Genomic DNA, 23,880 nt, shown 5'->3' on the forward strand with positions numbered 1-23,880 from the left:
CATCTTCTAGTTGTCCTGCCTTCCTTCCGGACAAAGCCACGGTTGGGGGGGCTGAGGCAGAAGTGGTTAGGGGCAATCAGGCCGGCAGAGGAGGGCAGTTAGGGGCAACCAGGCAGGCATAGGGGTTAGTAGTGATCAGGCAGGCAAGCAGGTGAACGGTTAAGAGCCAGCAGTCCCAGATTGCGAGAGGGATGTCTGACTGCCAGTTTAGGCCCAATCCCGCAGACATCCCCCGAGGGGTCCCGGATTGGAGAGGGTTCAAGCTGAGCTGAGGGACTCCTCCTCCCTCTCCCCTGTGCATGAATTTTATGCACCGGTCCTCTAGTAAATAACAACATTATTATGAGCCTGTCTTCAACAATGGGAAGCAGAAAATTAGAGAGAAGTCCACATGGACAAAGCCCAAAGGGAATGAACAGAGAGTAGACTCCTCAATATTCTGACTTGTGTACCATGTCATGAATAGCATTAGACCATACTTGAAGAATTTCTGCCACTTTTTGCCATTTCTAGACTGGTTGGTTGCCTCCGTTTCCTCTCCTAAGCCATCCCTAGCCGTTTATGGCAGTTTCAAAACCATAATGTTCATAGTATTCATTCTATTTTAAATATAATCCTAAATAAGCTGCTCTCTGCATCCTAATAAGTACCTTCCCAAACTTTAAGAAATGGTGGTTTAACATAAGCTATTAAATTCACATTGTAAAAATATATATTTGTTAGTATTGTTACTATATCTAAAATATATATTAATCTTTTTTCCCCCTCTTCCATGAAAAGAACCACAAATCTTTCCAGCAAGCTGATGGAGTTTAACTTAGGTACTGATAAACAGACTTTCTTGTCTAAGCTTATCAAATCCATTTTCATTTCCTATTTGGAGAACTATATTGAGGTGGAGATTGGATATTTGAAAAGCAGAAGTGCTATGATCCTACAGCGCTATTATGATTCAAAAAACCATCAAAAGAGATCCATTGGCACAGGAGGGTGAGTGTTTATGATAAATTTTATATAATAAGACTAAAGATATTAAGAACTTTATTATATTTGGACAGAGTTGTCAAATACTGAGTCATTGGAATTTTCTATGAAGAACTCTTTTAATCCAATTTGTTTATAATATTGATCAAATCCTGTCCCTTGAACCACATGTTAAACATGACCTAACATAATATAATTAAAATGTAAAGCAGAATACCAGTCCTATAAAGAGTTCTATAGATTCTTTTTTAGTTTCAAACTCATTAAAGTATTTCAGGTTATTAACTAGGAAGCACATTATTTTTTTGTTGATTATTACAGGTGTGAAAAAAAAACCAGCCAATAGACAGTTCACAGTTTAGGTACCCTAAGCTTTTTAATGACTTGTACATAAAATTATTTAATTAATACCTTAAAACTTGTGATTATTCACATACTAGAAGGTAGTGATTTTCTGAAAGAATTGGTGGCACCTCAGTAATCCAGATCTCAACTATCTAGAACCCAGTTGATTCTAGGATGAAGCAGAATGACTTCTGTGGAGCCATATAACCAGGGTCCAGAGTCCACATACATACATTCAAGTCAGTATTTTATTTCCTAGTTTGTTGTATATTAAATAATGATCAGGGGGAAGTTACAATTAGGAATAAAAATTGACAGCTGAGAGGCAGCAAGTAAAGAAAAAGAAAAACTAAAGAACAATCAAACATTTTTAAGTAAATTAGTTCACAGTAGTCTGGAGCTACATATTCTAAGATAAAAAAAAAAATCTAACCTAATGATACCACCATATAATAAACGTTCAGAGTGACCCTTTAGTCATTAAGGAAAGCTAAATTATGTTGAACATATCTTGTTTAATAATAATGAAGAAATGTTTATTGGGATTATTATAACCATTATATTTAAATTGTTTAATATATTTTAAAAACATTACATTTTAAAGATTATTTTAAGCAGGACCATTTAGTTATCTGGAATACTAACTTATTTGGAGTAGCCCACTTCCTACAAAATAGAACAAGGACTTCTTGGCTATCAAGTTAGAATTGTAGAGCTGAAAGAGCCTTTGGAGATCATAACTCTGAGTCTCCTAATTTTTCAGGTGAAAGTCGTCTGTTTAGAGCAGTGGTTCTCAACCTTCTGGCCCTTTAAATACAGTTCCTCATGTTCTGACCCAACCATAAAATTATTTTTGTTGCTACTTCAAAACTGTAATGTTGCTACTGTTATGAATCATAATATAAATATCTGATATGCAGGATGGTCTTAGGCGACCCCTGTGAAAGGGTCGTTCGACCGCCAAAGGGGTCGCAACCCATAGATTGAGAACCGCTGGTTTAGAGATTTAAGGCTCACTTCTCTTTTCAGAACTAATTATTACAATTAGAACTTTTTAGATCTGGCTATTGGTCCATTTTTTTTATTGTTGTTGATGTATACTAACTTTGAGAGTACTTGAAATGAAAATCTATGTATAGTGAAGTGTTCTTTTTTAATTGGTTAATATGATGCTCTAGTATTCAAGATTTGAAAGAGAGAATTAGACAACGTACCAACTTACCTTTGGGGCCAAGTATCGATACTCATGGGGAAACCTTTCTATCCCAAGAAGTGGTGGTTAATCTTTTACAAGAAACCAAACAAGCCTTTGAAAGATGTCATAGGGTAAGAGTAATTGTAAATTTATTTTATTTATACATAGTTGTGTATTTTAAGTTTTGCCTTATTTATACTAAGATATAAATCTGCTGTCTGGTTAGGAACAACTATTTTTTTTGTAATAAAAATATATAGGATTTTTGTTTTAGAGAACAAAATTACTTTAAAATTATTTAGAAGTACATTTGTAAAAATGTTACGGTATGACACACCTAGGTGGGTGATGGGTATATTTGGTACAGTAATATATTTAATTTTCTGAATACTGGAAATATGTTAAAATATTTCTAAATATAGTTCAACATGTATCTCAGATTGTCCAACATGTAGCTGTCAACATTATACAGGGTGGGGCAAAAGTAGGTTTACGATTGTGAGTAAATGAAACAGTTTATTCTTGTGTTAATATTTATTAATTATTGTATTATTTTCCATATAAACAACTATAAACCAACTTTCTCCATACCCCATATTTATTGTTTGAATCATAGCAACTCTAAATCATCACCTTCTGCCTGGAAAGTCAAAAGATTAAAATTCAGTTCAATTCAGTGCAACCAGATCCAACAAATTATGTGTTTACTTTGTGCCAGCTGCTGTGTTAGACATTGAGGATATAAATATTAGATACATACACTACTTTTGAATAGTATGGAGAAAGAAAGTCAACATGTAAAGAATTGATGCAAAGTTTGTCTGCACTGTTGTGACCAAAGAGGAAGCAACCGGTTCTGTCTGGTTAAGGAATTGAAAAAAAGTATATCAGGAAAGGTTTCAAAAAGGAGGCATTTGAGACCTAGATCTTCAAAGCTAAATAGGTCATCTTTAGGAAGATGCTGCTAGCAGGCAGTTTCAGGTAGAGAGAATAATATATGTACAAAAACATATACAAAGATCAATTATGCAGCATGAAATGCTTGAAATAAAAATGTACGTGAAGAGAGGAGGTGGAAAAGATAGAGAAGAACTGTCTGTATACCATGCTTATAAATTTGGACTTGACCTTATAAATGATGATGGCAGCTTTAAAGGATATAAAAAAGGGCAGTGTAATATAATAAGCAAGCAGGTTGGTTTTTATTTCCTTTTTTAAAAAATAACTTTGAGCCCTAGCCGGTTTGGCTCAGTGGATAGAGCATCGGCCTGTGGACCGAAGGGTCCTCGGTTCGATTCCAGTCAAGGGCACATACCTCAGTTGCAGGCTTCTCCCCAGCCTGGGCCCTGGTTGCAGGAGGCAACCAATCGATGTGTTTCTTTCACATTGATGTTTCTATCTGACTTTCCCTCTCTCTGAAAATCAATGGAAAAATACCCTCGGGTGAGGATTAAAAAACAAACAACTTTGACATTCAATAAATTGCATATATTAAAAAAATTAAGTAAATTTGATAAATTATGTGTACAGTTGGAAGCTATAACTAGTCAAAATAATGAAAAGATTCATTACATCAAAAAGTTCACTCTTGCCCTTTTATCATCTCCTTTTTCCCTACCTCCACTTCTATCGTCAGGCAACCCCTGATCTATTATATGTCACTACAGGTTAGTTTTTTAAAAGAGGGGACATTTGAGGACTAAGTCTTAAAAGCTAAAAAGGATGTCTTCAAGAAGATTAATTTTATAGAATTTTTTATAAATGGAATTATAGTATAGTATATAGATATGTTTCTGTCTCCTTTCACTCAGTATAATTATATTGAGATTCATCCATGTTTTGTGTATGTATTAGTATGTTCCTTTTCGTTTCTGGATAGTATTTTATTGCGTGTATGTACCTAATTTGTTTATTAATTTACCTATTGATGGAAGTTAAGATTGATTCCAGTGTTTGACTATGACAAATGAAGTTGCTATGAACATTCATGTAATATGTCTTTATGTGGTCAATGCTTCCATTCTCTTGGGTATATACTTAGTAAAGATATGGTAGTAGTCATCAAGGTACTGCCTGTTTTCTAAAGTTATTGTTTCATTTGACATTCCTACCAGTAGTGTGTGAGTGTTCCATTTTTTCCATATGATGTGATCTCCAGTATTTGCTATGATGAGTCCTTTTAATTTTAGACAATTTAATAGGGCGTGTAGTCATACCTCATTATGGTTTTATTTTTGAATTTCCTAATAACTGATGATGTTGAGTATCTTTTCATGTGTCTGCATTCCACGTTGGTTGGGACAAAAAAAAGCTTTACAGTTGTTCATATGGAAAATAATAAATAATACAAGAATAAACTCTGTGCTCACAACTGTAAACCTACACTTGCCAAACCCTGTATATATATATTTTGATGTATTTTTGTACATTTGTAAAATTAGGTTGTCTGAATTTGAGAGGTAATTTTCTAACTTTTTAAGAGATATTTTATTTTCTCAGCATAACTACTGATAATTCTTTTACTGAATACTTAATCAGCACCAGCATCAATATCAAAATGAACATATATTATTGTGGGTTTACTATGTGCTAAATATTATGTTAAAAGTACTTTATGGTACATGCATTTTCATATTTTATTCTCACCTCAAGACTAGGATGTAAGTATGATTGATATTATTCCCACCTTGCAAATGAAGAAGTTGAGGCTTTGTAGGGTTAAATAACATCTCAAGGGTTCACTCAACTAGGAAGTGATGAAGCTAGGATTTGAGCCTTTCGTATTTTATAGCACATCAGTTTATTGGTTTCCCCATCTCATCCCCCAATAAAGAGTAGTTTTTGTTTTGAGTATTGGTGGCTCAGACTTTTTTGACCATACCCCCCAATGAGAAATGCACTTTACATGGCAGCTCAGAATATGTACTATATGTGTGCGTGTGTATGCATGTGTGTATTTCATGAAACTATATTTGGTTTTACTGTGTACATCAAGAGGGATTTTATTATATTTTATTTTCTATTGGTTCTCTCTCCCTTCTCGTCTCTTTCTTATCACAATCCACTAATGGGATTGCAATCCAGGTCAGAAGAACATTATTGATCTAGTCTAAGCAAGGAGAGTTGTAGGCAAATATGGAGCATTGTATGTATGTGAGAGAGGCACTGGAAGTGGGAAAGAAGAGGTGTAAGTTATTATTTTGATACCTGAATACTGATTACATCTTATACAAAGTTGATTGCTGAAATAAAAATGTTGCCTTTTTTTAAAGGTAGACTTGAGGAGTGATGTATTTGTTTTTTGTTTTTAAAGCTCTCTGATCCTTCTGATTTACCAAGGAATGCCTTTAGAATTTTTACCATTCTTGTGGAATTTTTATGTATTGAGCATATTGATTATGCTTTGGAAACAGGACTTGCTGGTAAGTATATTTGTGCTATAATTTGTATCAAGTTCCTTTGATCCTGCTAGGTTAAATTATATGCATGTTTTACATATATTCAGCTCTATGTCGAATTTAGTTCACTACAATGAATAATGCTTTTTGAGCTATAATGCAAGGATTTGTCAGATGCTGAAAGCTATACAAAGACACAATTCTTTCATATTGCTCACATCAAGCAGGACAGGATAAAATTCCAGAAGTGAAATGACCAAAGTGTGTTACAAATTCTTAAGAATTCTATACATGTAAACTGTTTTCCTAAAGGCTTTTTATTTCACTAATTTACACTGCTCCTGGCATGTATGACTGTGCCAGTTTTTCTGCACATCATTAAATACTTTTATTGAAAACTTTAATAATTTAGTGGTTAAAATATGTATACATACCTTAATTTTCATGTCTTTCATGAATAGCAAGGATTAATATTTCCTACTTGTGTATTGATTTTACTTTTTTCTCTTGTAAGTTTATGTTGGAGCCTTTAATTTTCTTATCAGTGAGTGATTTTGTCTTTTGTGGGAAAATAAAGCACCTTTGGTTTTCATTTTTAAAACTTTGAAAAAATCATCATCATATAAAGAACTCTAGGTATTTTTATTTCCTCATTTCCTGTGAATATTTTTCCTCATCCCTTATGTCTTTTATTTATTTATTTTTCCATCAGATAATTTTTCCCCAAAGCTTTGTTTGCTCTTAGATAATACAGTATATTTTGGATTTGACTTTTTTTTTTAATTGAATGTATTGGGGTGACATTGGTTAGTAAAATTATATAGGTTTCAGGTATACAATTCCATAGTACATCATCTGTATATTGTATTATGTGTTCACTACCCCAAGTCAGTCTCTGCCCGTCACCATTTATCTCCCCTATAACCTCTTTTATCCATCTTCCCTCTCCTCCTCCCCCACCCCCCCCCCCCTCTTCCCCTCTGGTAATCACCATACTACTGTCTGTGTCTGTGAACTTCTTTTTTTTCTCTTTGCTTAATCCCTTCACCTTTTTCACCCAGCCCCCAATCCCCTTCCCCTCTGACAGCTGTCAGTCTGTTCCCTAGAAACGTAAGTATCCAGGGTTAGAGGGACCTTAGAGTTTATCTATTACTATTACTCTTTTATAAAAAAGGGGGAATTGAAATTTGGAACATTCAGCTGTCCTTTGGGGGGCCAGAATGTGGAGTAGCCTGAATACTATTCTGAAAATTAAGAATTTATTTTGGCCTTAGTTGGTTTGTCTCAGTTGATAGAGCATCGGCCTGAAAGGTCCCAGGTTCGATTCCAGTCAAGGGCACATGCCCAGGTTGTGGGCCCGATCCCCAGTAAGGGGCTGTGCAGGAGGCAGCTGATCAGTGATTCTCATTATTGATGTTTCTGTCTCTCTCTCTCCCTCTCCCTTCCTCTCTGAATTCAATAAACATATATTTTAAAAAAGAATTTATTCTGTAAACAGTGAGGAGAATATTTTTGAGGCAGTAGTGGAGAATATGGTGAGTGAAATGAGTAAGTTTAAATATGTTGAAATTGCATAAAAAATAAACAGATTTGAACCACGAAGCTAGTTTTAAAATTATTTTAACTGTTATCAGAGATAAAGAGACCTGGCTACAAGAAAAATGGTAGAAGTGTGTTCATGACTCAAGTGATTCATTGGGCACAAGAGAGTGGAAAAAGGAAGAAACATGTATAGTTTAAGATGATGCATTGATTGATTGATTTATCTCAGCAAATAATGAAGACTGTAGATGGTGAAAAATTGGGCATAAAAACTTTGGATTAATTTTGTTATGGTTATTAAGTTTAATTTTACTTTTCGGTGAACAAAAATCATTGTTGATTTATTAAGACAGTAATTACTTTTATTCATGTTGTATATACAAAAACCACATTCATTTTTCTTTTGCCAAGATGAACTTCTTAAAGTATGATTCTAACATATACACACATGCCTTCCAACTTTAGGAATTCCTTCTTCAGATTCTCGGAACGCAAATCTCTATTTTTTGGATGTTGTGCATCAGGCCAATACTATTTTTCATCTTTTTGACAAGCAGTTTAATGACCACCTTATGCCACTAATAAGGTTAGTTAAATTTTCTTTGGTATTTCAGTAAATATAATATTCTACAAATTTTTTTAAATATTAAAATACATGTTCATAGTAACATCAAATGGAAAGGTGTGAAATTAAAAGTAAAGGTCTTTTGCCTTCTTCCTTGTCTCCTATTTTCTGTGGTATTCATTTTGATTTATTTGAAAAGACTGAATCTCATGTCATAAACCTATATCTGATGTGAAAGAAGATCTCTAGCTTGTACCCAGTTGTAACATAAAGACATACAACACAAATTTTATGAGAGTAATAGGATAGATTTTGATGAGGCATTAAGTAAAATTTGGTTTATATCTTCCTATCTATTTATGTGAATTTTTAAAGCACATGAGGATTAAATTAAACATTATATATGTTAACATGATTTATAAACCTATATGTGTACTTTATTATTAAAGAGGAAAACTATTAATATAAAGGATAAAATTCCAGGCATTTTGCTGTAAACATTGATATGCCAAGACATTAGTCGAGAAACAGTCCCAAAGATATAAATCACTTGTGATCTGTGAATTACACTTTGAAAGGAAATTTACTTATTCTCATAGCAGAGAATTCACATTACTACTACGGAAGCATATTTCTTATTATTTTGGGTTATTTTGATATTTAGGTAGCATTCAGAAGGCAAATATTACTGTCAAGTTTTTTTTGTTTTGTTTTGTTTTTAATATAAGAAAGCTAAATACAACTGTTGGTCTCCAAATTTTAATTAGTATAATTTACTATGTTCTTAAGACTCTGGTGATAGTCTGTAACTTTTCTTACGATTATAACAGATATTTAATAAACAAGAAAACGAAATAATTCCAAAATTTCAAAATCACATTTTTATATTCTTAAGGGATGGCTTCTCAGAGCTGAAAGTAACAAATCTGAATATTGCTTTTCTCTATTAACTTACTATTATAATGAATACTAAATACAGTTGACTCTTGAACAATGTGGGGGTTAGGAATGCCAACCCCCCTAACTTCTCCCTCAGTAAAAAATCTGTGTATAACTATTGACTCCCCAAAAACTTAACTATACTAATAGTCTGTTGACTGGAAACCTTACTGGTAAAATAAATAGTAGATTAACACACATTTTGTACATTATATGTATTATATGCTGTATTCTTACATTACAGTAAACTAGAGAAAAGAAAATGTTATTAACAAATTATAAAGGCCTGGGCATGGCTCAGTGGTTGAGCATCGACCTATGAACCAAGAGGTCATGGTTCGATTACTGGTCAGGGCACATGCCAGGTTGCAGGTTTGATCACCAGTGGGGAGCATGTAGGAGGCAGCTGATCAATGATTGATGTTTCTATCTCTCCCTCTCCTTTCCTCTCTGAAATCAATAAAAATATATTGTGTGTGTTTTTTTAAAGAAAATCATAAGAGAAAATACATATACAGTATTTATTGAAAAAGATCCATGTCTTAGTGCACCCACACAATTCAAACCCATGTTGTGCAAAATCAACTATAATTACTTTACTACTTATGCAATTTTTGGATTTGAGAGCATATTAAAACATGTATGTGTATAAATGTATATAACAATACACATATGAATATGAAAAACTTCGCATTGTAAGGCTACTAATGTGATTTTTTTTCTTTAAACATTCAATAGCTCTTCTCCTAAGTTATCTGAATGCCTTCAGAAGAAAAAAGAAATAATTGAACAGATGGAGATGAAATTGGATACCGGTATTGATAGGCAAGTTGTTAGTTTTACTTTTTCTCTTACATTTCTAAAAATTATAAAAACACCATTTTCTATATTATAAAAGGCCAGTGGCCGGAACAACCAAACGACTGGTCACCAGGAGGTGCATGGAACACCTCTTGGTCCCTCCCCACGGCCCATAAGCTGCTCGCGGTGGTGGGGCAGGGCTCGCAACTCATGTGGCATGGTGGGGCTCGCGGCTTGTGTGTTGCAGTGGCTCGCGGCAGCGAGCTACTCACGCGTGGTGGGTCTGGGGTCCCACCATCACTGCGGGTCTGGGTCTCGCGTGACTTCGCATGCTGCGCCTCTAATAGTAGTATAAAAATGGTTTTCAGAAAAGAAAAAAGTCTCAATTTTACCATCCTGCTATACAATTTGACTTTATTTTTACATGTTGCTTTTATCCTTCTTAGAATATTATTTTTATTAGTTCCTTAAGTTTATTATTTCTGGAAGCCAGTATATTTATATTTACTTTTAAACCAAATTCAGTTAAAAATTTTTTTGTAACGCCCCCCACACACACACACACACTTGTTCTCTCTCACTCCTTCCTTCTTTCTCCAATATGTAACAGAGGATTTTATTTTCATTTAGAATTTTCAGGCTTATATATGAAATGCTTTAAGTAAATATACTACTAATTTTCTAAAGGTAACTTCCACTAAGTGAATGCAAACTCTACATTCAAAGTATTTTTATAATGTTTATTGTAGTCAATTACCTATTCTTAGTATAGTGCAGTGGGTCTTTTTTTTTTTCTTTTGAGATCATGGTGGGCATATATTTATTGATGCTTATAATAGCTACTACGTATCAAGCATTTGCTATGTGCCAGGCACAGTGAAAGAATCTTTGTATTATTTCATGTATTAGATAGGAAATATTTTTCTATTTTACAGATGAGGAAATGGAGGCTTAAAGAAATTAAATAATTTGCTCAAGATTACTCAGTTAATGTTGGTAGAGCTGGGACTCAAATTCTTAAGCCCATTGTACTAGGTCTGGGCATATCTTTCTTTTTTACTGTAATTCTACTCCTCTCTCTCCTATTCAGGAAAGTATGTTTGAATGCAAGTCTAGTTACTGTGCTGTTATGAAGAAAACCTGGAATCCACTTTATTTTATTATTAAGTAAATAATTTTTACTTTATTAGTACTAACAAACTTGCGACTCACTTCCTAGTTTTCTTCTAAGATCACGAACTACCATAGAATATGTGACAATAAGGGGAAAAAATAAAATTGAAGAATAAAACGAAAAACAGGATGTTACAGAATTAACTACTGAGGCTGGTTTACTGAAGAATTAGAAGAATCCTAGACACTGGTCTCTCCCTTTGTTTTTAGTCAGGACCACATGAGATTATTCATACATAAAGCTTCTTTTAATAAAATTATAATGTATACATTATGTACATGATAATCATTACTTAAAGAACGTATGTGTTTTTATAATCTAAATCCCTCACGCTAACTTGTTTCTTGCTTTGCCTCAAGACTACCTGAAAATCATGTTTCAGAGGTGGGGAAGTTGAATATGTTAAGCCTTCAAAAGTATAGGAAGTACAAATTTCCTAGTTGTCTTCTTCATATATATTAGGTCATTTATTTTTATCTTACATGTCAGCCTCAGTTTCAGAGTATTCACATTAGTTGTCTAATTGAAGGCACAGTGGTCTGTGGTGGTCTTTTGAATGTGAACTTCAGTTCTCCTTTACCCATGTATGGTGAGGCCAAGAGGTGCGCTCATCATTCACCTGCATCCCTGCTGATATTTTCAGACCAATATCTATCTACTGTTAGGCTCTTTGCCTTTGAAGCTCACATCATCTCCCCCCACACACACCTTTTTTGTTGTTGTTAATCCTCACTTGAGGATATTTTTTCCATTGAGTTTAGGGTGGGTGGGAGGAGGCGGGAGAGAAAGAGAGAGAAACATCCATGTGAGAGAGACCTATCAATTGGTTGCCTCCCCTACCCCGACCAGGGCCGGGGATAGAACCTGCAACCCAGGTATGTGCCCTTGACTGGAAATCAAACCCCCTACTCTTTGGCTGACACTCTAACCATTGAGCAACATCAGTCAGGGATCCCCCCCCCCCCTTTTTTTTTGCTGTTATCTCTCATTTATATCAGTTTCCTAAATTTGTTGAGGCTTTGGGCATCTGATTCACAATTTTTCTTTAAATCTTAAGTCTTAGGTTATTTCTACTTCCATGTGTGTGACACAGTCATTTTCTTAATAATCTCCACATTAGCTATCCATTTTCATATCCTGTTCAACCTTTTTATCACTGGTAACAAAAACCTTGAATTTGAGTAATCCCACTCAGTGCTCACAACCTGCTCTTCTTCCAACCTGCTTTCTGACCTCAGAGGGAACTCTAGCCCTTAATATTGTCATCATTTGCTAGTCTCTCATTCTTTTCCCAGCTTTACTTGATTCATTATTATGCTTAGATTGCTTGATTCATCCTTGAATTACTCTCATAATTACCCTAAAATTTATTTTATTTAACCATAACTATCTTAAATATTCTAAACTCTGGATCAGTGCAGTCTTTTTTTATTCTTATAACTAGGTGACTGGTTACTATTGGAGAATATCACATAACTCAAACATTATTGTGGTTCTTATAAACCCATGCTAGGTGTTCAGTGTTACTTGTCCCCAGCCTCCTGCTTGTCTTCAGACTATGAAACTCATGTTCTTCTCACCTGTTCTTCCATATTTAGCCATTCTTCTTAAGCCCTCTATCTTTCCCCTTTTCTAAGCATTATTTATATATACTTGTTAAGGAAGTAGGTATATATAGGCTTCTAAGATTTAAATGAAGTATTGGGTAAATGAATCTTTACCTCGTTTTGAGCACGAAGCTAATAAAACCGAGAGTTCTTTGACATCAAGAGAAATCCAGAGTCTATCAATAGTAAAATAGTTATTTGTTTTTTTAAATATATTTTTATTGATTTCATAGAGCAAGGGAGAGAGACAGAAACATCAATGTTGAAAGAGACTCACTGATGGGCTGCCTCCTGCATGCCCCCTACTGGGGACGGAGCCCCCAACCCAGGCATTTGCTCTGACCGGGAATCAAACTGTGACCTCCTGGTTCATAGGTCGATGCTCAACCACTGAGCCACGCTGGCCGGGCAGTAAAATAGTTTTCTGGTGATATTAAATTAAGTAACTTTAATTTAGCCCTGGCCAGGGTTTCTCAGTGGTCAGAGCATCAGCTTGCGCACAGAAGAGTATTGGGTTCAATTCCCAGTCAAAGGCTTGTATCTGGGTTGCAGGTTCATCCCCGCCCCAGTTAGGGCCAGTCCGAGTGGCAACCAATTGATGCTTTTCTCTCCCCCTCCCTCCATCCCTTCCACTCTCTCTAAAAAGCAATGGAGCCCGACCAGTCAACATGGTGGGCTCGATCCCTGGTGGGGGGCATGCAGGAGGCAGTTGATCAATGATTCTTTCTTATCATTGACTAGTGGCCCAGTGCACGAAATTTGTGCACTTTAAAAGGGGATTACTTAGAGGAAATATTTAATATTGCTATTTGCCCTTTCTCTATAATAGAAGTGTCAGAGGTGAAAGAAAATTAGTAAAATGTATATGAAAATATTCCTCCTGTCAGAGTCTGGGGTGCACCATGGGACCCAGAGTCAAGTCCCCACCCACCCACATGTGCCTCAAAATTGCGTCAGACCCAGACTCGGCTGGCCCCTCCACCCCCATTGGGCTAGATCCAGACCTGGCCGGTCCCACCCTTGTCAAGCCCCGCCGGACGAGGGACAATAAATATTTTAATATTGCTATTTGCCATTTCTCTATAATAGAAGTGTCAGAGATGAAAGAAAATTAGCAAAATGTATATGAAAATCTTCCTCCTGTCAGAGTCTGGGGTGCACCATGGGACCCAGAGTCAAGTCCCCACCCACCAACATGTGCCTGAAAATCGCACAAGACCCAGACCCAGACCCAGACCTGGCTGGTCACCCCGCATTGGGCTAGATTCAGATCCAGCTGGTCCCACCCTTGTCAAGCCTCGTCGGGCGGGGGGCACAGCCTCAGGTCCCCTGGCCCGGCGCCAGGGCGGGGGGCATGGCCTGAGGTCCCCCAGGCCGGGGCGGGGGGTACACCTTGAGGTCCCCCGTCAAGCCCTGCTGGGCGGGGAGTGCAGCCTCAGGTCCCTAGACCTGGCACTGGAAGGGGGGTGCAGCCTCAGGTCCCTAGGCCCGGCGCTGGAGTGGGGGTGCAGCCTCAGGTCCCCCGTCAAGCCCTGCTGGAAGGGGGGCATGGCCTGAGGTCCCTCGGCCCAGCACTGAGGTGGGGGGGGGCACACCTTGAGGTCCCCTGTCAAGCCCCGTTGGGCGGGTGGGCGTGGCCTGAGGTCCCCCAGCCTGGTGCCGGGGTGAGGGGAAGAGCCTGAGGTCCCCCATTAAGCCCTGCCGGGTGGGGGCCATGGCCTGTGGTCCCCTGGCCTGGTGCTGGGGCGGGGGGCGTGGCCTGAGGTCCCCCGTCAAGCCCTGCCAGGTGGGGGCGCGGCCTGAGATCCCCTGGCCTGGCTCCAGGATGGGAGGTACGGCCACTGGTCCCCTGTTGAGCCCCACAGGGGCGGGGAAGAGGGGGCGGCACACCCTTAGGTCCCTGCTGATTGCTTGTTAAGGCTTGTTATGGGAACTCAGCCTCCGCTGTGGGTGCAGCCATCTTCTGTTACGGAAACCCCACCCCTCCACCTCCGCTGTGGGTGCTGCCATCTTTGTGGCGAACTGATGATCAATTTGCATATTCCCTCTTTATTATATAGGATGTTTCTATCTCTCCTTCCTTCCTCTCTGTAGCCAAAAAGATCTTTAATAATAAAAGCATAATATGCTAATTAGACCAGACAGCCAAATGACCTTCCAGATCTCCTTCTGGACAAAGATGCTGCGGTGGGGGCCAGGGCAGAAGCAGTTAGGTGCGATCAGGCAGCCAGAGTGGATAGGGGTGATCAGGCAGACAGGCGAGCGAGCCAGTGGTCCCAGATTACGAGAGAGATGTCCGGCTGCCAGTTTAGGCCCGATCCTGCAGGATCCCTGCAGGATCGGGCCTAAACCCACAGTCAGACATACCCCAAGGGGTCCTGGATTGCGAGAGGGTGCAGGCCGGGCTGAGGGACACCTCTCCCCCCACCCCCCCTCCCGGGCACAAATTTCTTGCACCGGGCCTCTAGTCTACACTAATAAAAGAGAAACATGGTAATTGGCGTACGACCGCTACCCTTCCCATTGGCTAATCAGCGTATCCTTATGCAAATTAACTGTCAGCCAAGATGGTGGCCGGCAGCCATGCACTGAAGCGAGCAGGGAGGTTTGCTTCCTCCAGGGACTGCAGACTCCAACGTTCCCCGCCTCACTTTCCGGCCTCTCAACTGCAACTCTAAGCAACTATTACTATGTTGCAAATAAGAAGCTAAACAAAACTGGCTTTCAGTCAGCCTCGGACCGCAACATTGTATCCATGTCTTCAGCAGCGAGGCCTCAGAGCTAAAGCTGGTCCAGAATGAAAAAAAAAAAAAAAAAAGAAAAGAAAACCAGGAGCGGTTGGGAGCTTTTAGTCAACTGCCAGCCGGAAAACAGCCCTCAGCCCCTCAGCCAGCCTGGCCAGGCACCCCAGTGGGGACCCCCACCCTGATCCAGGACACCCTTCAGGGCAAACCAGCCAGCCCCTACCCCTGCACCAGGCCTCTATCCTATATAGTAAAAGGGTAATATGCCTCCCGGCACCGGGATCAGCGGAGCAGCGAGGCTCCCGGCACCGGGATCAGCGTGACAGGGGGCAGCGCCCAAACCCCCTGATCAGCCCTGCTCTGTGCCTGATAGGGGGGAGCTCCCCAATCCCCTGATTGCCCTGCAGCTCTGTGTTTGACAGGGTGCAGCGCACCAACCCCCTGATCGGCCCTGCTCTGTGTGTGACAGGGTGCGGCACCCCAACACCGCCCCCCCCACGGGCCCTGCTCTGTGCCTAATAGGGGGGAGCTCCCCAATCCCCTGATTGCCCTGCGGCTCGGTGTTTGACAGGGTGCGGCGCACCAACCCCCTGATCGGCCCTGCTCTGTGTGTGACAGGGTGCGGTGCCCCAACCCCCTGCCCCCACGGGCCCTGCTCTGTGTGTGACAGGGTAGAGCCATAACCTCTCCATCGGCCCTGCCCTGAGTGTGACAGTGGCGGCGCCCCAACCCCCTGATCGGCCCTGCTCTGTGGGTAATAGAGGGTGGCGCCCCAACCCCCCTCCACGGGCCTTGCTCTGTGTGTGACAGGGTAGAGCCATAACCTCCCCATTGGCCCTGCCCTGAGTGTGACAGGGTGCAGCGCCCCAACCCCCTGATCTTCCCTGCTCTGTGTGTGACAGGAGGCGGTGCCCCAGCTCCCCTATCGGCCCTACTCTGTGAGTGACAGGGGGGAGCTCCTCAACCCCCTGATGGGCCCTGCTCTGTGAGTGACAGGGGGCAGCGCCCCAACCCCCCTGATGGGCCCTGCTCTGTGAGTGACAGGGAGCAGCGCCCCAACCCCCTGATTGGCCCTGCTCTGTGAGTGACAGGGGGCAGCACCCCAACCCCCTGATCGACCCTGCTCTGTGCGTGACAGGGGGTGGCACCGCAACCTCCCCATCGACCCTGCCTTGAGTGTAACAGGGGGCGGTGCCCCAACCTCCCAATCAGTCTACCCTGAAAGTGACTGAGGGTGGCATTGCAACCTCCCGATCCGCCCTGCTCTGTGCATGACGGGGTGGCGCCCCAACTCCCCAATCGGCCCTGCTCTGAGCCTGACCAGGGGCTGCACTTAGGGATTGGGCCTGCCCTCTGCCACCTGGGAGCAGGCCTAAGCCAGCAGGTCGTTACCTCCCAAGGGGTCCCAGACTGAGAGGGCACAGGCCGGGTTAGGGGACCCCTCCCCTCCCCCCTCCCCCCCCCCCCAGTGCACAAATTTTTGTGCACCGGGCCTCTAGTCTATATATAAAAGAAAAGCAATGGAAAGGTTATCCTCAAATTAGGATTAACCAACAAAAAAAAGGAAATTTTAATTTAACTTAGTATAAATAATATAAATAAGTTAAACAGATCAAATACATGCTGTTCTCAATTCTCTAGGACATTAAATTGTATGATTGGACAAATGAAGCATATTTTGGCTGCAGAACAAAAGAAAACAGATTTTAAGCCAGAAGATGAAAACAATGTTTTGATTCAGTATACTAATGTGAGTAAAATTATTTGATATGTTAGTAAGAATATCTGCTTTCTTAATACTTGTGTTAACGTTTTCATTGGTGTATCTAACTATATTCTATAGGCTGTTTCTTTTTATACTTAGATTTTAATGAGAAACTATATGTATTTTCTCCTTAGCTAACATGATACACATTTCTGTGTAATAATTGTAGAAAAATTTTACAGGCCTGTGTTAAAGTCTGTGCTTATGTAAGGAAACAAGTAGAGAAGATTAAAAATTCCATGGATGGGAAGAATGTGGATACGGTTTTGATGGAATTTGGAGTACGTTTTCATCGACTTATTTATGAGCATCTTCAACAATATTCCTACAGTTGTATGGGTGGCATGTTAGCAATTTGTGATGTAGCTGAATATAGGAAGTGTGCCAAAGACTTTAAGGTATGTATTCATAAATATCAAACTTGTAAATTGGCTCATGAACATATGTCAGACCATTAAAAATCTGTACTGACTTAACATTTTTGTAAAGTTTATAACTTTTGTTGATACTATCATGACATATAACATTTCCTAACTGAAAAAAGTACTCTAATTATATTTCCAATATTAATACATTTGCTTCATGCTTTATTTTAGACAAAGTCGTATTTCTATTCCACAGTCCAAATGACCGTATTGACTTCCATTACTAATGCTGTATATGTCACACATCAGCAAAATATATTCCCTCTTCGTGAACATCTCCCTGAAGTCACTTTTTCTTAAGGTTTAAATTAAGAAAAGTGCTAAATAATGATAATTAGTTCTAGTCCACAAAAGTATAAATGATTGTTACTATTGAAGAAAGTTGACAAGATATGTATCTTTTCAGGAAGATTATGGCTAAGTTTATGTAATGATTGAAATATTGAGTTTTAACACTACAGGAGCTTTTAAAAATTCTAATATATTAAACTGTCCCACATTAGTAAGTTCTGACTAACAGTTATACCTGAGAGGAATTTACAGAATAATTGTAAAACTGGAAATTATTTTAATGTTTTTTTCTTCTCTTATCTCAATTTAGATCCCACTGGTGTTACAGCTTTTTGATACTCTGCATGCACTTTGCAATCTCCTGGTAGTTGCCCCAGATAATTTGAAGCAAGTCTGTTCAGGTGAACAACTTGCTAATCTGGACAAGAACATTCTTCACTCCTTCGTACAACTTCGTGCTGACTATAGATCTGCCCGCCTTGCTCGACATTTCAGCTGAGGTTGAATTTATAAGAGAAACGTGTTGTACTTCAGCAGGCCTTGGTTGATAGAAAGCACAGGAAATTTCTTATGACATAGCCAACACTTTATGGAAAAATGACTGTTTGGAAAAACAGCAGCCATACCCTGGAGATTTTTTTTTTTTTAATTTGGACTACTAGCCATATTTTATTTTTTCCCCTTAAGTTGATTTTTAGTACTGTCCTTGAACATACAAGTTTCACATTCTGTGAAACTACATGTCACGGTTTTCATCCTGGAAAATCTTAGTGTCAGAAGGCAAATGAGATGTTACCAGTGATCCAGTTCATGTTCTTTAACATAGTCCACTGGAAAATTTCAACATCCTATTTTATCAATTTTAATGACCTTTTCCGCACTGATGATTGTTAATCAAGTTATTTTAGGTATTCCTAGAGAACTTTTTGCCTCAAAAGGTTAGCAATTGAGCGTAATTTCTGTAAATGATTGATTGGATTTTTCTGAGGTACAACTGTAATACTATTTCAAGGAAAAAGTTTTACACTAAACTAAAACGATGAGATGTTTTATGTAGATATTAGGTATGGATCAGAATATATCTGCCTCCTGGGTGAAAAATAAACACCACAACTTAAAGTTTACTATTTCTTATTTGGTAGACAGATTTTAAGTCATTGCTAGTAAATTAATAAAACTACCTTATTTTATATTTCACTTAAGATAAGGTGGAGGACCTTAACATAAGGACCATATTTATTCATTATTTTAATATTATAAGGGAAGTAAAAAAGTGAGGTATAATCTAAATGGTGTATATGAGAAATAGTGACAATATTTAGCAACAATGCAATTCTTTAATATTTCGATCTTAATGCTAAATTGAAATAAGATGGGATGGGTAAATACACAGACAGTCTTCTATTTTAAGAGGAATTGGGAATTGATAGATAACATATAACCTAAGTCTGGAGGTGAAAAAGTTAGTTGCTTTTCAAATCAATAACTTCTGTTATCTTTTTCAAGGCATTTCTGAACCAATTCCTAGTGAATGTAGTTAATTGAATTGGCTTAATATGGTGACTTGATAAATCACTTATAAAATTTTAAACATCCAGTGGAAATTTAGAAAGGCCATTACTCTATAAACTTGCTCTGTGAGAATGCATTCTTAACTACATGTAATTTCAGCTTCCATTGTATTCATAGCCTTAGAGGAACAGATAAAATTTAATGTTCAATTCATTCTTGGTATTTTTTCTCTAAATAGGCTTTTTGGCCTAATTTTGGAAAACTTCTTTTAAGAATGTTTCTGAATGGTCATCCACTTTACCTGAACTTTCAGGTCTAGAGCTAGCTACTGTTTAAGTTACTGTTAACTGAATTTCCTTCTTTTTCTGTTTAGCCCAGTGTTATCAAGGTAAACAAGAGAAATGAAGTATGCCATTTCTTATTAAAGCATTTAAGAAAATTGTGGCAGCTTTAGAAGGCTGTCTAGTTTTCTGTTCTTTAGCCAAGGGAGAGCCAGAACAGGTTTTGGATACTAGAGAGAGTTATATGCTTGTACTATTGCCATTTTTAGAAAGCTCTGATGTGAATTCAAATTATACCTCTGTTACTTAAAGCCAACAATTTTAAAGCAGTAGTTTTACTGGCCATTTGAACTCTTTGTATACAGTGTCAATTTGTAAAAAATGGGGAGGAGGGACCTCAAATAAAACATGGGAGAACATTTTAAGACTTCCAAATCAGAGAAGTGCTTTAAATTATTTTGTTTGGATTAATTTTTTAAATGTACAGCATATACTTGTTGCATAGATATTTTGTTTATTATTTCCATGCTTGAGTTCTCTGCAGTATTTTCCATTATGTCCATTGACAGGGCAGTGACAAAACTCAAAAGTGAATACTTAATTTAGAAGTGTTAACATTAATGCTCAATAAACAAATTCCCTGCAATTGTTTTTTTTATTTTACTTCATATTTTACATTTAAGAACACCCATACTGAATTTCATAAATTATTTTATTTAAATTTTTAAGATGTTCCTTAGTTTTCATAGCATAGGTCTTCTCACTTTCTTTTTTAGTAGAGAAATACTTCACTATATAATCAAGATTAGAAATTTCACCTGAACAGATTAAGAAAAAAAAATTTTTGTTGTACAAAGCAACGTGCATTCTTCATATTCCAATTTTTAAAATATTTTTATATTCACAGCCACTATAAAATTTTGCCCAAAATTTATGCTCAAAAGAGATGATTATTGAGTAAAATGTACATGGTAAAATTTCGGATAGCAATATGGAACTTTGTATATTAGTAACTTTAGCCAACGTTTGAATAAGGATAATCTTTGCAATTTTCTGCAGTTTCACATGAATTAACAGGCAATATTTAGGTAATATTTTGAAGTTGAAAATATACTCTAAAACATCTTTCTTGCTCACTCTATGTTCTGTATACAATTCTCTTTAACATTAAATAGGTCCTTTTGTATAGGCTCAATAGTTTTGGTTAATCTGATTTTCTTTTCATCAAATGTTTATTTCTCATTGTAATGTTTAGATTATGAAGTGGACATACAGTATAGCCAATTTAGTATTGGGTTTTTTAAATGCTAGGCAGATAACTGTGGGCTTAACAAGATTGGTCATAGTTTTTAAATTTGTTTTTAAAAATTTTATAAGTGGTCATGAAATTTTAATTGAATATTAATTTTGTACCTAGTAGAAATAGTTCCATGAAAAAACTCTCTTTAGTGAGTATTATTTTACATAATCAATACTGTTTCTGCTTCATAATTTTGTACTAGAAAGAGTCCAGGTATTTTGTATCATATCTTGTAACATGGGAGTAAATGACACCTCTTTGGAAGATATGACGAAATCAGAACTCCTGCCTTCGAAAACAAGACTCTTTTAGTGTCATAAGTTTGCCAGTTCTGTTAGTTAGTGCATTGGTAGTTTTTAAATGGCTAATGCTGGAATTAAAATGTAAAGGAAAATGTACTCAGTTTATTAAGGCTAGCTAGTCATTTTTATGTATCAAAAATTGCATGTTTAATCTTTTTAAAAATTGCCTTAACTCTTAACTTTTACTTCTGCCACTGATCAGTTCTTTTTCTCTCTCCAAATTTAGGGGAGAAACAGCCCCTCAAGAGCATATGAGAGAGAAACCTGATATATTAGAGTAAGAATTTTAATTGGAGATTTGGAGCAGCTAGGCAGATAACCATGGGCTTAACAAGATTGGTATTTTTTAAACTAGGTCCTGTATACTTTAACACTGTAGTATGGGAGCGAACAGTAAACTTCAGTTCTTGTGATTAATGTCACTTTTGGGGGCAGAGACAAGTAATTAACCACACTTGCTCATTTTCTAAGTGGTTTAGAAGGCTGCAGTCTGCCACATCATACAAAGCCAATTTAAATATGAGTATATCACATCATACTCCAACAGCAAACAACCTCAGAGGAAAGTCATTTATTCAGAAGGCATAGATGTGTGCTAGGCAGCAGTGATGCATTACAAATATATAATTATTTGCACTAATATTTGAGCAGGTGGAATGGATTAGAACATGGTCAACATTATGCTGCTGATAACATGTATTTTTCTATATTAATATGTACTGTGCAACATGTATTAAATTTGTCAATAATTCATTTTAGCCAAGATACTAATATTTATATTACCGTGTTGAAGAGACAGTATCCAACTGAGCCATTTTTAATTTAAAAGTCTGAAACAAATTAAGTTTACTTTCAAAAACTACTTAAATTATAATCACTGGAAGGTCAGTACAACAGAATTATCAGTGTCTAGTCGTGACTAGTAGGAAGGTGCATAGAGGGTTAAGAATAGGAGTAAAAATCTGGAATAAGTAAAGTTTCACTTGTATCTCAGATGAGTGACTTACTCTTGTTTTCAGCATTGGCAATTTTAAGTGAAGGAAAATGTTTATCCCTTCCAGAGTGTCTTCATATTAATAAACTAAGCGTGAAGATTGGATGGAGCCAACACCAAGGAATTAATTTCCAATGGTGGACTGTCAAATTTTTTAGATTAAACTTGGGAGACTTAGGAAGCGTTCTTGATGCCCCTGTTATCTTAAATAGGCTGGCACTTTTGAAAGACCTTCCCTTTTTACCTGCCTATCATTTTAACCTTTATACTGTGGGTAAATTTGAACTCTGGTGTTTTGTTATGGCAGTTCTGTTAAATCTGTAGCCTTTTGCTCTAGAGAATATTATCCAAATAGGATCTGGAAAATGCTGACCTAAAGAAAACTGTAAAACTACCTCTAAGTATATTGTTTGCAGATGCTTTGTACTATTTAGAGGATTCACATGGAGTTACCAGTATGTGAAAAACTTTATATGGAACAATACTAAGTGCCTCTATATTAGGATTCTCCAGTGGGATGTATTTTTAATTTTTGCCACATGGGGGAGATGTTATTTTTATAGTAATACCTATATTTTTGTTTGATTTTAAAAATAGAACTCACATAGCTTCTCTCTACTCAAAGGCACCTATGAACATGTCACTATCCTAACAGAATTCGTGTGTACGTGTGTGCACTTGTGTGCACGTGCTGATTTTTAAATGAAATTCTGAAAGCTATTTGTGAGAAAAATTTTGGGCAATTTAATGACAAAACTATAACAGTTTTGAAGAACATATGTACACACTGGACACAGGAGTTGGACAAAGTCCATTGTAATTAAAGTTATGTTTTTTTAGTTATATATCTCATGAATTCCTTTATCAACTCTAAGAATCTGTGGATTGGTTCTTTGCATTCTGCTTTTTAAAGAAAAAATTTGAAACAGTCTCAAACTTACAGAAAGGTGGTAAATACAATACAAATAAAAATGTTCCACTTTGAGAGTACGTTGCTGTCATGGTGCCATAACACCCTTTGGTACTTTTGTATTCCCAGGAAGAAGGAATTCTATATAACCACAATACAACCATAAAAACCAGGAAGTTAACATTTCTCCCATGTAATCCTCAGACACCATTCAAATTTCACTAATTGTCCCAATAATGTTTTGTAATGATTTAGTTCAGAATCATCTGTCACCTTAGGTTTTAGGCTCTTTTGTTTCTTTCACTCTGGAACAGTTCCCTGTCTTTCCTTGACTTTAGTTAGTTACCCTGGCACTTTTGTAGGCCAGTTATTTTGTAAAATGTCTGTCCCTAAATTTGGATTTACTCCTGATTAGATTCCAGTTGTGCTTTTTTGGCAAGGATATTACAGAAGCAAATTTGTGCTCTCATTGCATTGTCAGGTAGTACACAGTTTCAATTTTCCTCATTTCTGATGATGTTCATCTTGAACAGTTGGTTAAGGTACTACCTATCAGGCTCCTTTACTGTAAATGTACTGTTTTTCCCTCTGTAATTTTTTTTGCAGGGAGGGGTAGTTTTAAGCCATCTATATATATAAAAGCCTAAGCAACCATTAGGACTGAATGACTGGTCGTCCAGTCACTATGATGTGCACTGACCACCAGGGGGCAGACTCTCAATGCAGGAGCTGTCCCCTTGTGGTCAGTGAGCTCCCACAGCCAACCTCCCATGGTCCCTTCCCCAGGCTGGCCAACCTTCCAAAGC

General features: G+C 37.8%; 1 protein-coding gene across 1 annotated transcript in view; it reads left to right on the top strand.

The window, feature by feature from the left end:
* The window catches only part of EXOC5 (exocyst complex component 5), a 46,169-nt gene extending 23,160 nt beyond the window's left edge, over positions 1-23,009 (top strand). The window contains exons 11-18 of the mRNA XM_070419155.1: positions 781-990; positions 2,508-2,655; positions 5,838-5,946; positions 7,930-8,050; positions 9,707-9,793; positions 16,936-17,044; positions 17,242-17,457; positions 18,086-23,009. Coding sequence (XP_070275256.1) covers positions 781-990; positions 2,508-2,655; positions 5,838-5,946; positions 7,930-8,050; positions 9,707-9,793; positions 16,936-17,044; positions 17,242-17,457; positions 18,086-18,274 — 1,189 coding nt within the window. The 3' untranslated portion in view covers positions 18,275-23,009. The remainder of the gene's footprint in view (positions 1-780; positions 991-2,507; positions 2,656-5,837; positions 5,947-7,929; positions 8,051-9,706; positions 9,794-16,935; positions 17,045-17,241; positions 17,458-18,085) is intronic.
* The last annotated feature ends 871 nt before the right edge of the window (positions 23,010-23,880 follow it).

The sequence above is a fragment of the Myotis yumanensis genome, unplaced genomic scaffold (genome assembly GCF_028538775.1).
Source record: "Myotis yumanensis isolate MYYU_CA2020_CCGP unplaced genomic scaffold, mMyoYum1.0.hap1 SCAF_1, whole genome shotgun sequence".
Lineage (NCBI taxonomy): Eukaryota > Metazoa > Chordata > Mammalia > Chiroptera > Vespertilionidae > Myotis > Myotis yumanensis.